The sequence below is a fragment of the Octopus bimaculoides genome, chromosome 6 (assembly GCF_046866305.1).
Source record: "Octopus bimaculoides isolate indiv1 chromosome 6, ASM4686630v1, whole genome shotgun sequence".
NCBI lineage: Eukaryota > Metazoa > Mollusca > Cephalopoda > Octopoda > Octopodidae > Octopus > Octopus bimaculoides.
In genome coordinates, this window is record NC_142933.1 from 113558428 (window position 1) to 113571320 (window position 12893).

Here is a 12893-nt window from a genome sequence, read left to right on the forward strand (position 1 = left end):
CACAAGACATGGATCTCAAACAAAAACTCGTCAACATCCAGATTCCTGTACATCTCTAGAAAAACTTAGCAGAAAACTGCAAGAGATGAAAAGATTTCTTGGACAAAAAAAGCCCAAGAATTAGAATAGGCTGCTAACTCTAGGAACTTTAGAACACTGCGTAACATTCTCAAAAATATATTTGGCCCCAAAAAAGGTAGTACAGAATCTATTCTTTCTAACAATGGAATAAAGCTCTTAAGTAAGAAAGATGAAATTCTAAAAAGATGGGCTGAACACTTTAAATTGGTATCAAATGAAGAATCGACTACCAATGCTGATGTAATCAACAAAATCCCCAGTGATCTACACTTGAAGAACTAGTGGAACAGCCTTCCTTGGATAGATAAGTACTGCTTTCAAAAAACTTTCCAGTGGTAAAGCTTTTGGACAAGATGATATTCCCATAGAGGTGTACATGCATGGTAGCAGACAATGTGTAAGTAATCTGTGCAAATTGATCTGTTCAATCCGGGAAACTGGATCTGCTCCCCAGCAGTTCAATGATGCATCTATAATGCACTTGTACAAAGGGAAGAAGAGGGTATGTGATAGTCCCCTTTTCCAAGAGAAGAATAAAGACAATCAAAAAGAATGGTTTAATGTGTTGTTATTAGCAAGCTGTTTTAGTGCAATTTATTTTATCGATACCTGCTGGATTAAAAGTAAAACAGACTTTCGTAGGATTTGAACTCAGAGTGCAGAGGATGATAACTATATAGAACAAAGCATTTAGTCTGGCACTCCATCCATTCTGGACAGAACTTTTGGAATAATGGTCCTTCAAAGTTTCATACCTCACAGAAAAGGAAAAGTGAGGTGGGCAGGTTTCCTTCATTTTGTTTTTAATCCTTTTTTTTTTTTTTTTTGTTTCATACAATGGAAAATTTCCTCAAAATTCCTGTCTTTCACATCCCACCCCTCAATTTTGTGCCCTTTTTTTTTTACTTCCATATCATTTAGGAAATAACTATTCTGATTCATTCTGCTAAACATTCCACTTAGGTTGACTTTGCCTTTCATCCTTTGAGGGTTGATAAAATAAGTACCAGCTGAATGTGTAACCAGTTCAGTTGATTCTACAACTGGAATGATCATCCTAGAAACAGATGTTTTTGCTTATACATCAACCGAAGAGGTAATCAGTGCTAGAAATAACAGCCAAATTTCCCTTACACCATGTTATAACATTTAAAAAATAAAGAACACATTAAATAATGTCCTATATCTTCAGTTAAAAAACAGAATGGCTCATTCTGGCCTGACCTGGGTTTAAAATGACAGGCGTTCGTCGCAACCATTGCGAGTGTACCGCCAGCACAAATTTCCACGAACCACTTTCTTCCTCATGATATGCCTAAACTTACTGCACTTTTTTTTTTTTTTTTTTGCAAATAATTTACTGCATCCACCTCTGTTTTCAAAATCTCCAAAATAGGCGCAAGTAAAGCATATCCACAACACCCGTTTTCGGCGTAACGCTAACCACCGGGTGTGCGTATTCTTTACCTTCACCTGAAAAATATCTACAATAAAATTCAAATTGATAAATATTAATTTTATCAAAACAAAACACGTGGGTGAAGTGATTCTCCTGGTGTGAAGAATCAATACAGCACAAGGTACGGTTGTCATAACAAGCAGTTAATGCCTCGCTGTCTGTTGATTGGCTAAAATTACTCAAATTTTCCTAACTTTAATTCCAAATAACTTCTTACGAAACAGAGTAATCAGTTGAACGTAACCAAAATTCAGAACTACATCGATACATTAGAATTGAAAACAATCTGAGCAAAATTAAAGGGGGCTGATTTTGCGAATAGAATTAACTCATCCCAAGATGAAATTAAACTTTATACATTAATTTACGCAGTAAATGACAATATGTTTACGCGTTACTAAGCAAACCGCGTGTTATAAATATGGCGCTTCAGTTAACTTTTTTTCATTTTACTTTGCTACTCACAGTCTCTGTAATCACTCATGTCTCAACTGGCGGTTTGTATTTTCGTAAAACATTTCTCTTATGGTTAATAACTTGTTACAACTTCTTTTTCATGCGTTCTTAACCTTATATATAATATTGCATACAAAATACATACACGTAACTAACTACCCTAGCTAGTTTTTGATGATGAAACAGTAGTTTCCTTTTCTTTTTCATTGTTGTCGTAAACTACATGAAATTAATGCCACTTGTCAGTTTCTTATTTAATTCTAAATATTTTCAGGAATTGGTAAAATTCATATTGGTGAATCTCGAAATTCAACCACTAGCAGTACCAAATTTTATAGCTGGCCGTATTATCAGAAGACAGGTCTCCTACCAATATATTTAAGTGTCCAAAATCATAGCATTGATTCTGACGTTTTAGATCTCACTGAAAATGTACGATAATTAATTCTTTTGCATATTTTTCTGTTTGCTATTGCATTTTTGAAACTTTAATTGATAAATATTTGCTTTCACACTCGTCTTGTCTTCCAAAGAGAATATGCACCCTTCGTTGTTTTATTATTTTGGGATAAGTTCTAAGTACATTGTATTTTGCTTCTCTAGTTGAAGCAAACTATAAAAAATCAGCTGTAACTTGTTTTGTTTTCATATTTTTTGATAATTTCTTTGCATTTATGTATTTTCAACTTGTAATATAACGATTCAGCGAAAAACAATATTTTATAAATTTTACCTCACTCCTTTCTATTTTTTAAACTTTTTATTTGCATGTTTGATTCAGCCAAAGCTGTTTTTCAAAATAATCTTTTAAAATCAAATTTACCACTTCGTTCCCCCGCGCGGCGCGAAACAAATAGTACGTCCTAATGACTTGTAGGTGCTCGGTATTTCGTTATACAATCATAATTAATATACTAAAAAGTATATTAAACGTTTTCATAAGTCAATACCGCGTTCTATTGCGTTAAAATCGCGCTTTTACATCACTTGTTAAGGTTATCTCTACAGATATTCCATTGAAATTATTACCTGTACTAATTTTTGTTACAACCTTTCGTATCCGAGACATCAGATGTAAACAAACAACGAGATCGAAGATGAAAAAAGGGTATAGGACGTATATGTCATATTTCGAGGCGGGGGAGGCTGCCCCTTCATCAGCAACCATCTAACCCTTTAATCATCCCCGAACACATTGTTTAAATAGCCATTATGGAGTGGAGGTAAAGATCATGGACCGCACCCCTTTTGGGATTTTTGGGTGGTTTTATTGGTCAATATAATGATCTTCACCCGGGAACAGAAACAATTTAACTAGCTTGTGGGGGGGGGGGGTTAACAAGTGTATGGAAAACGAATATGAAAAAAAATAATGCACGCTGACGATCTTGAGGTGGGGATGGAACTTTCGGAAAATTCACAAGATCCAATTTTTCCGTCATAACTTCAGGTAAAATGGATATATATTAATTTTTGTTTTGTTTACGGAATCCCACGTTTTTTGGTTATGGAGGATCCGATTCTGAAAAAGAAAATGTTCAAAAATCGCATTTTCAAAATTTCAATTCCCCACCCCCTTCACTTTTCACTTTTCCGGATTTTTTTTTTTTTTTTTTTTTGCGAAATACATATAAAAATACGAAGATTACGATTTCCGAAAAAATTTTTTTGTAAAATTTCTATCCACATGCTAGAAATAATAGCCAAATTTCACAAAACTGATAACGTAATGAAATTTTGAAAATGCGATTTTTGAAAAAAATTTTTTTTTTCAGAATCGGATCCTCCATAATAAAAACGTAGGATTCCCTTAAAAAAATCAATATATATCCATTGTACCCGAATTTATGACGGAAAAATCGGATCTTGTGAATTTTCCGAAAGCCCCCACCCCCCGGTCGTCAGCGTGCATTTTTATTCATTTTTCATATTCGTTTTCCACCCCACCAGGCTGGTTATTTTATAGTTTTTTTTTTTTTGTTCCAGGGTGAGAATCTTTATATTGACTGTTTTATTTTTACATGTTCACACTATATTGAGGGCGGAGATTCCAAATTGGCAAAAAAAAGATCCGTGTTTCAAAATTTTAATACCACCCCTCAATTTCTTAAATTTTCACTTTTCAAAAAAGATTTGGGGGCGAAATACATAGAAAAATACAGAAATTATGATTCTGAAAAAAACCCCCAAATTTGTAAAATTTCAATTTTTCAAAAATAAATAAAATGAATACCCCCTTTGCTCTGCCCTATGAAAAGAAGTGAAATTAAAGTGTTTTCACTACTAATATTTCATGCATGCATAGAATTATAAAATAGCAGACGCAAAAAGTATCTAAACAAAAAACCTGACCTGTTAGAAACTCGTTTTCAAAATTTTAATATGAATTACTAAAGAAGAAAAAATTTCAAAATTTAAATCCGCCCCAACCAGAAATCTGACAAGCTAGAAACAACAGCCAAACCAAGGATCACCTTTCTAAACACTAATTACCAAAAGAGAAAAAAAATTCTTTTAATGTCACTTTGTTGTGTGTGTGCAAAAAATTTTTACATACCTCTCGTAATTCCAAAAGACCCTCAACCACATGTTGGTTTATGTTCGTCATGAAACAATAGTAAAGAAAACACTTTAATTTCACTTCTTGTCACAGGATGGAGGGGAGGGAGTTTTTATTTATTTTTTTTTAATTTGAAATTTTTACAGAATTTTCTTTTTCAGAATCATAATCTCCGTATTTTACTACATATTTTGCCCCAAAAAACTTTTAAAAAGTGAAAATTTAAGAAATTTATTGGTGGTGGAGTGAAGGCAGGATTTAAATTTTGAAATGCAGATTCGGAATCTCCACCCTTGATTTTGTGTGTTCCTGTTAAAAAAAAAAAAAAAAAACGCAAAGGGGGTGCAGTCCATGATCTTTGCCTTCCACACCATTATATACAACTTTTATTAAGCAATGTGTTCTAGGATGGTTAAAGGATTAAATGCATGCTGATGAAGGGGCAAAACCCGCTGAAACATGGCATATATGCCCATTACTCCTTCGACTCTGACGTCCCGGATATGAAATGTAACAAAAATCAGTGCTGGGTCTATTTTCTAGAGAATATCTGATGAGATAACAAAAAATGGTATTTCTGTCATTGTGTGTGGTGATGGCATTAAAGTTTATTTTACATAAATATTGTTGATAGAGGCGGTAGAAATTATTGGGTGAGAAAGTGGAGAATTTACTTCTAAAAATATTATGGATTTTTTTTTTTTTTTGTCTACCAGTCTGCAGGGTTCAATATTAATCATGCAGTGGTTGTGTGTACAGGGCATTGCTTGGAGTGTGGGGGGAGGGGCTATAATGCTGTTAAGACTGCTCTGTTCATAATTTGTACTCATAAACAATTGAATAAAACAGTCATTTGTCTCTCTCTTTATTGTGTAACTTTTTCATTTTTGGTTTCAAAAACTTTTCTAAAATTTTACAAAAACTTTTTGTTGAATTTTACTATTCATACAAAAAATAAAAACGCTCTGCATGGTTGCTCAACCCGCTTGATATAACCACCAAATGTCCTTCAGATCATACCTCTCTACAAAAAAAGTGCTTCAGATAATGTGGTCCAGGGTTCCTTACATTCAAGAAAAAGATGGGATGGTCATGGCAGGAATGCCTTTGATCATAGAGTTGCTGAGGGAAAGATTGAGCTGAAGAGGCATCAGATGTAGTGTTCAAGAGAGAAGACTGGGCTAGTGTGGTCATGTGGGCGGGGACAGCTACACAAAGAAGTGTTAACTGCTAAATGTTGATAGAACCTGTAGAAGAGGGGGACCCAGGAAGACATGGGACAAAGTGGTGAAAAATGACTTTCAGATGTTGAACCTCACAGCAATGACAAAGGACTGAAATGATTGATGACTTGCTGTGTTTGAGAAGGCCCTAAAGGCATGTTTATGTTTAAGCCTCTTCTCTGCTCTATCTCCATTATCCTTTAGCACTCTTGTGAATTAACCTGCACACAATGTCCCTGATGAATCTTTCTGCCACAACTCATCTTCCTAAGAACATTCTGCCTTCATCCATGACCTTCTCCAATGCATCTTCCTCTTTTCTTTCTCTTTTTCTCCAACTGCTGCAACCATGTATCTTCTCTACAGCAAGACACCTGTTTCTGTCCCTCTGCCATACTTGGACCTCTAATCATCTGGCACAAGGTCACTTCTTTCAATACTATTCTCTCCTCAGTTGAGAGGTTTTGTCTTGCAAGGTTCCTGCTGATCTCACTGTTGGTGCCACATAAAAATCACTCAGTCCACTCTGTAAAGTGGTTGGCCGTAGGAAGAGCATCTGATTGTAGGAACCATGCCAATTGTAGGACTGCAGTGCTTGGTGCAGTCCTCAGGCTTGCCAGTTTCTGTCCAAGTTGTCAGCATGAGGCCCAATCATCCATGACCAAGAGAAAGAAATATTCTGAGGATCTTCATCAAGTAGATCTAAAACCTGAGGAACAACAATACCTTGCAACTAGATAAGTGGAGTTAGTTGTGTCAACTGTCTCAAGTATGGTGCTTGAGAATACCTGATTCAAGTTCTATAATGATCAGAAGGCAATTCATATACTGTCAAAGCATTTGCTGAATGGGCTAAAGCTTCCTGAGAATCTCTTTGGTCTATAGCCCTTCTCCACCAAGAACAGCAGCATTTGGATAACTCAGTCATTTGCTAAAAACAGACTGGTAACTTGGTTAACGCTATTTATCCCCACTTAACAAACTTTACTGAGATAGATATGAGAAACTCTCGTATTGGTTTTTGGTGCAAAATGCACACTTGTTTATGTCGCTAGCAGGGAGATTAATCCCTGCCATCTCTAGCACCAAAACCGCTAGATCACGATTTTGACCTTCGTTTGGTTTCGTCAATGATGGGCGCTCATGTTATCTAACAGAACATCCATGTTTAAGTGGGGATGAATATTACCTATCGTCATTAATACTGCCCCTGTCACTAATAGATATTTAACTCTCTCACTGGCTAATCGCAATACCGGCACCTGTTCTGACACTGATTTTCTATATATCACTGGCACAAAGATGACTCACTGCTGTTTCTAGCAGTCAAGCATCAACAGTAAGATTTGTTCTAACAAAATATCCACATTTAAGTCGGGATAAATATTATCTCTCGACGTTAATGCTACTTTCATTGCTAATATGAAATAATAATAATGAAATTGTGTATAGTGCTCAGGTGCACTAATTATTAAGAGTGCATGTATAATACATAGAATTATGTACAAAAGTCAGGAAAGTGAACAATGTATGAGTCATGATATACAGGTGTGCATATACATGGAGGAGGGGTATCAGGTGTAATTGGCTGCAATGTCTCAGCAGCTTACAACTGAGGCAGGTAATTTGTTACATTCTTCAGCATCTCTGGGTGTGAAAAATGTTCCTGAAAGTCATGGGAGTTATACTGTTTTCTGACTTTGTAGGCATGCTTGCGTGTATTAGATACATGGAATTCAAAAAGGTGTTGAAGGTTGTTGTTGGCACAATGGTTAATAATTCTGTTTACCAAATCAGTTGCCAGATGTCAGAGCTTTAATGTATCAATGCCCAGGGAAGGGAAGCAAGGCTTTCAGAGTATGGTAGATGCCTGATGGAGGGTATTTGCTTGGTTGCCCGTCTCTGAACAGTTTCCAGGAGGTCAATGTTCTGAGCAAGATAGGGGTTCCAGACTGGTGATGCAAATTCCAAGTGTGGCTGCACCATGGCCATATAGAGCCTTAAATAGACAGCTGGAGTTGTGATCAGCTAAAACTCTGAAAAGCCAGTTCTCCAGCTTGGCTCCAGTAACTAAACCCAGTAAACAAGTATATTTTACAGAGTGGTTGGTGTTAGGAAGGGCATCCAGCTGTAGAAACTCTGCCAAATCAGATTGGAGCCTGGTGTAGCTGTCCGGTTTCACCAGTCCTCAGTCAAATTGTCCAACCCATGCTAGCATGGAAAGTGGACGTTAAACGATGACGACAATACGTACAGACATATATATATATATATATATATATACTGCCTGACTGGCCTTGTAGGGTTTTCGAGCGAGATCGTTGCCAGTGCCCCTGGACTGGCTCTTGTGCGGGTGGCACGTAAAAGACACCATTTCGAGCGTGGCCGTTTTCGTGTGGGTGACACGTAAAAGCACCCACTACACTCTTTGAGTGGTTGGCGTTAGGAAGGGCATCCAGCTGTAGAAACTGCCAAATCAGATTGGAGCCTGGTGTAGCCGTCCGGTTTCACCAGTTCTCAGTCAAATCGTCCAACCCATGCTAGCATGGAAAGCGGACGTTAAACGATGATGATGATGATTTCATCAAATATTAATATAGCAGCTTAATTTTTTTCATTTTCATTATGCTAATGAAACAACCAAAATTAAGATATATTTTAAAATTCATTAGATTTCAGTTCTATCATTCTCTTGCAGGTAACTGTTTACTGTCAACAAGATCCAAGCACCAATGGGTTTAGTTTGGTTCAGTTCTCACCTTTATACTTGATCCCTCCTATCACAGAAGGCTATGTCTCAGTAGAGTAAGTGGTGTTTTCCTTCTAAAAATACAAAATTTAAATGTACTTGTATATAATTTTTAGTAGTTGAAAATATTGATCTATATTTAAAGATGTATCTAATATTTAGCATTTCAAATAAAAAACAAAATTAATATATTAACAGAATTTTCTAATAACTAAACTTTTGTTTCATTTAACATGTTTTCCCATGCCAGCATGTCTTAGATGGAAGGAAATGGAGGTAGGAGTTTTATGGCTGGATGCTTTTCCTGTACTCAACCATTGCCAGTACCACCTGACTGGACCTCGTGCCGGTGACACGTAAAAGCACCCACTACACTCTGAGTGGTTGGCATTAGGAAGGGCATCCAGCTGTAGAAACTCTGCCAGATCAGATTGGAGCCTGGTGCAGCCATCTGGTTCGCCAGTCCTCAGTCAAATTGGCCAACCCATGCTAGCATGGAAAGCTGACGTTAAATGATGATGATATTGATTTCAGTATACTTGAAAGAAAAACAAAATATTAACTCCAAAAATACACAATTCAAATTATGTGAATAGAATTCACTGGTTGGACTATGGTTGCCTGTGAATATTTTTTTTCTCAAAAAGTCATTTATCTAATATTAATTGATCTTAGAAAATAGACAAGAATTGTAAATAAATATCTGCAAAAATTTTGTTGATGCAGACAAATTACAGTCTTGGAACACTGGGAATTTAAGAAAGCATTGTTACACAAACTTTAAAGTTTTTTCTAATTTCTTTTCTCCTTTTACAGCCTCATGTTTTAAATCTGTTCTTTATAGTTTACTTCAAAAGATAAAATATTCATTCTCTTGTGCTTTTTAGTTGACCTGCAATAATTACAGAACAGCTCTGTATGGCTGTTTTGTACCTAGAGAGAAAAGGTGCCAAAATCCAGTTTATTAACTTAAAAAGCATATTCAGTCTCAGATTATCCTTTCTTTTAACCTGTTAATTATGTTTTTAAGCTGGTTCTTTTTTGACAGCCTAAACAAAATAAATATGTCTATAAAAACTTGTAGATATTATGGTAAACATATCAACTCCTTTTTCATGTGGTACTTTGTTTTTTTCCCTATAGAACCCTCGATACAATACTTTGTGCAAGCAGAGTTGAAGGTTAATTAAAATTAAAAAAACAAAAAATGAGAGAAAGAATAACATTGATATTTTGTTAATCAACTCCTGAGTGTGGAGTAATGGAGATGTTGGGGATGTACTTGAGCAGATCTTTTAATGTTTTTCTTTTCTAAACAATATGCTATTTTGAATAAAGGTGCATTCAATAAAGATGCCTTCACTTCTCATTGATAAGTTTCTTTCATATCCAAAATGTTATTGAAAATACAGAAAATAAACTTGAGTAATATATATTTTGCAAGAAAAGGATTTAGTTTGACAAAATATTACTAAAAATAGAAACCCATTTTGCAAAAGATACAAATCAGTTTTAATGTAAAACCTTGACTAAATTGTTGTGAATAGTATGGTTTATATCTAGAAATGTTGCTTCTGTTGTCATATATCAATGCAGTTACTCTTTTATGAAAATATTTAAAAAATATATTTGTAGATTTCTACGTCCTGGTCGGCCTGTTAATGTTCAATGCTTCGGTACATCTGATCCTATTGGTGCATCAAGGAATTTAAGCCTTAATCCGCAGTTCTTAAATGATACATCTCTCAGCAAACCCAGGTATTCTTTATTGCTTTTAAATTTAGATGATGATAAATTGTTTTATATCCACTTTTAATGCTAACAGAAGTGGGGGTGGGGGTGTTGTGTTTATGAATATTTATATATGGAACCAAAAACAAACAGTCTACAGAAACGAAATAAATTAATTTTGCTGTGAAGAAAGGGAAGAGAGTGGTATTTCAGACAGTTTGTTCTTTGTAAAGATAGAAAAGAGAAAAATTTGTTGCAGAAAGATATAAGTGTATTAAGCATCTAGCATAAAAAGCAGTTGAGGAATAGAAATGGAGTAAGTTAGGTTTGTTTCTAACAGTGTATTATGAGTGGTAAGTGAATATAGATGATGCATTGAAAGAACAGTTTGAGAGGGTGAGTGGAGTACAAATAATTGGCATAATAGATGAATAGGAATGTAGATTGTTATGATAAAAATATTTATTTGTATTGGCAAGATATTATGTTGGGCTTGGAGAGATGTATAGGAAAGTGGTTATACACCATTAGGTGTACACCGCTTCCGTACATTAAATTCTGAAGAAACAACGTAACGCAGATTCTGAACCATCAACACAACAATATTTATTTACAGAGGAAATAGGCAGCACTTCGCCCTTTGGTTGCTGAGACACCGTCATTGATGTTGAGTGGTTATTTGTCTAGCTCCAGAGTTGGAATGTTGGAGACAGACTGCTTGTGTGTCTGACCTCTTCGCTGGCCGGCGAGAAAAGAGAATGAATAAGGGCACCAAACTTGGATATTGATGACTACGCATGCGCATGAGACAAGGCGTTACTACAGATGTATGATGTATCATCATCATCATCATCGTTTAACGTCTGCTTTCCATGCTGGCATTGGTTGGACGATTTGACTGAGGACTGGCAAGCCAGAAGGCTGCACCAGGCTCCAATCTGATCTGGCAGAGTTACTACAGCTGGATGCCCTTCCTAATGCCAACCACTCCGAGAGTGTAGTGGGTGCTTTTACATACCACCGGCATGAGGGCCAGTCACACAGTACTGGCAATGGCCACTCTCAAAAAGGTGTTTTTTACATGCCACCTGCACGGGAGCTAGTCCAGTGTCTATGTGTGGACATTTATCAGTGTGGGGGAGGTATGAAATAAAGGAAACCAATCAGCTACTGACACTTTGTTGTGGATGTCCCTAAGCAAAAAGTAAACCATTTGCTTGTTGGAAACTTCCAAAAGCAAGATAGTACTGGGAGTGACCTGGAAACGGGAAGTTCCATTAGACACTCGGAAATGGTTCTCTAAATTAGTTAATCTTTGAGAAGATTCTTCAATATTTATTGAGCTCCAGACTCAACATTTAATGCAATAAATTACATTTTTAACAGAGTAAATGAGGTGATGAATAACAATGGATAGTGGGTCTGGTAGTTTTTTGGATGAAGAGAGAAATGTGTTGCAATGGGAATACTAAAAAAAAAAAGGAAAATGATGCAGGCTGGATTTGGCAACAAGTAAAAGAGCTGTGGACGAGAAGATTTACAAGTTGTAGTCACATCTAAAGGAGAAGAGAGGATATTTGGCAAATGGAAGGGTCAGATTGAAAGAAACAAAAGTTGCATGGGTAGGAATAGGGGAAGGAGACCTACTTGGCAGGAGGCAGAGCTAGGAACATGAAACCTGCCTAGCCCCATGTATCCAAAGCAAGAAAATATTAGTAGCTTGTTTCTTTATATTGTTTACATTAAATTATACACACACACACACACACACATGAGAAAATGTTCATTTATGTTCTTTTTAATTTTATTTGTAGGTTGCTGGTTATTAAGAAGTCACCAGTTGTAAATATTTGCAACTCTAGCATCATTATTCCTTTAAGAAACCAATCCAGAAATATAACTGGTGTTATTAGTGCCATGTTCAGGTAAACAATGATAGTTCATTTTCAAAAAAAGAAACTTATTTAGTTATTTATCTTTAATCCTCACCCTGAAACTGAAGGGTATCTTTGCTGACTTCTGCTCCTTCCCACAGCCTCAGGTCAGTATGTTTGATGTTCAGTTTTAACTTGTGTTCATTGATGATGTGTAGATGTAGAGTTAAACGATAGTATTGTCAGACATTCAATCTTTGTAATGAAAATAGTCAACTGCTGTCAGTATGTGTAAGATTCAAATGCTTATTTTGTTTTCCATTTTACTGATATTTCTCAGCATCTCTTAACTGCTTGCTCACATCCTTTCATCCTGTTGTTTTTAGGAATAAGTCTGAGAAGGCAAAAATTGATTACAAAACTAATTATTTGTTCCATTAAGTTGATGACACCTCTTACTCTGAGGTTTATTTTAGAAATAATAATTTTTTTCTTTCCCATGTATTTTTGTAAGTCATTGGGTAACACAATCTCAGACTATGTTACCTGCCTTTGTAGGTATAGCAATGTGCCACATATCTCAGTCCTCTGTCATTTCCTTTGTAAAGCTCAGCATTTAAAAATCAGCCTTCAGTACTTTGTTCCATGCCTTTCTGGGTCTCCTTCTTCCACAACTTCTCTCCACTTTCAGTGATTGGCACTTCTAAATATAACTGTCTTCATCCATCATGTGACCATACCAATGCAGTATCATCTCTGG

The 12893-nt window shown here is 35.9% G+C and overlaps 1 protein-coding gene across 1 annotated transcript in view; it reads left to right on the plus strand.

Annotated features, from left to right (window-relative positions):
- Positions 1-1648: 1648 nt before the first annotated feature.
- LOC106867455 (uncharacterized) overlaps positions 1649-12893 on the plus strand; it is a 52638-nt gene continuing 41393 nt past the window's right edge. Inside the window, exons 1-5 of the mRNA XM_014912334.3 lie at positions 1649-2037; positions 2271-2428; positions 8478-8584; positions 10164-10286; positions 12074-12184. Coding sequence (XP_014767820.1) covers positions 1962-2037; positions 2271-2428; positions 8478-8584; positions 10164-10286; positions 12074-12184 — 575 coding nt within the window. The 5' untranslated portion in view covers positions 1649-1961. The remainder of the gene's footprint in view (positions 2038-2270; positions 2429-8477; positions 8585-10163; positions 10287-12073; positions 12185-12893) is intronic.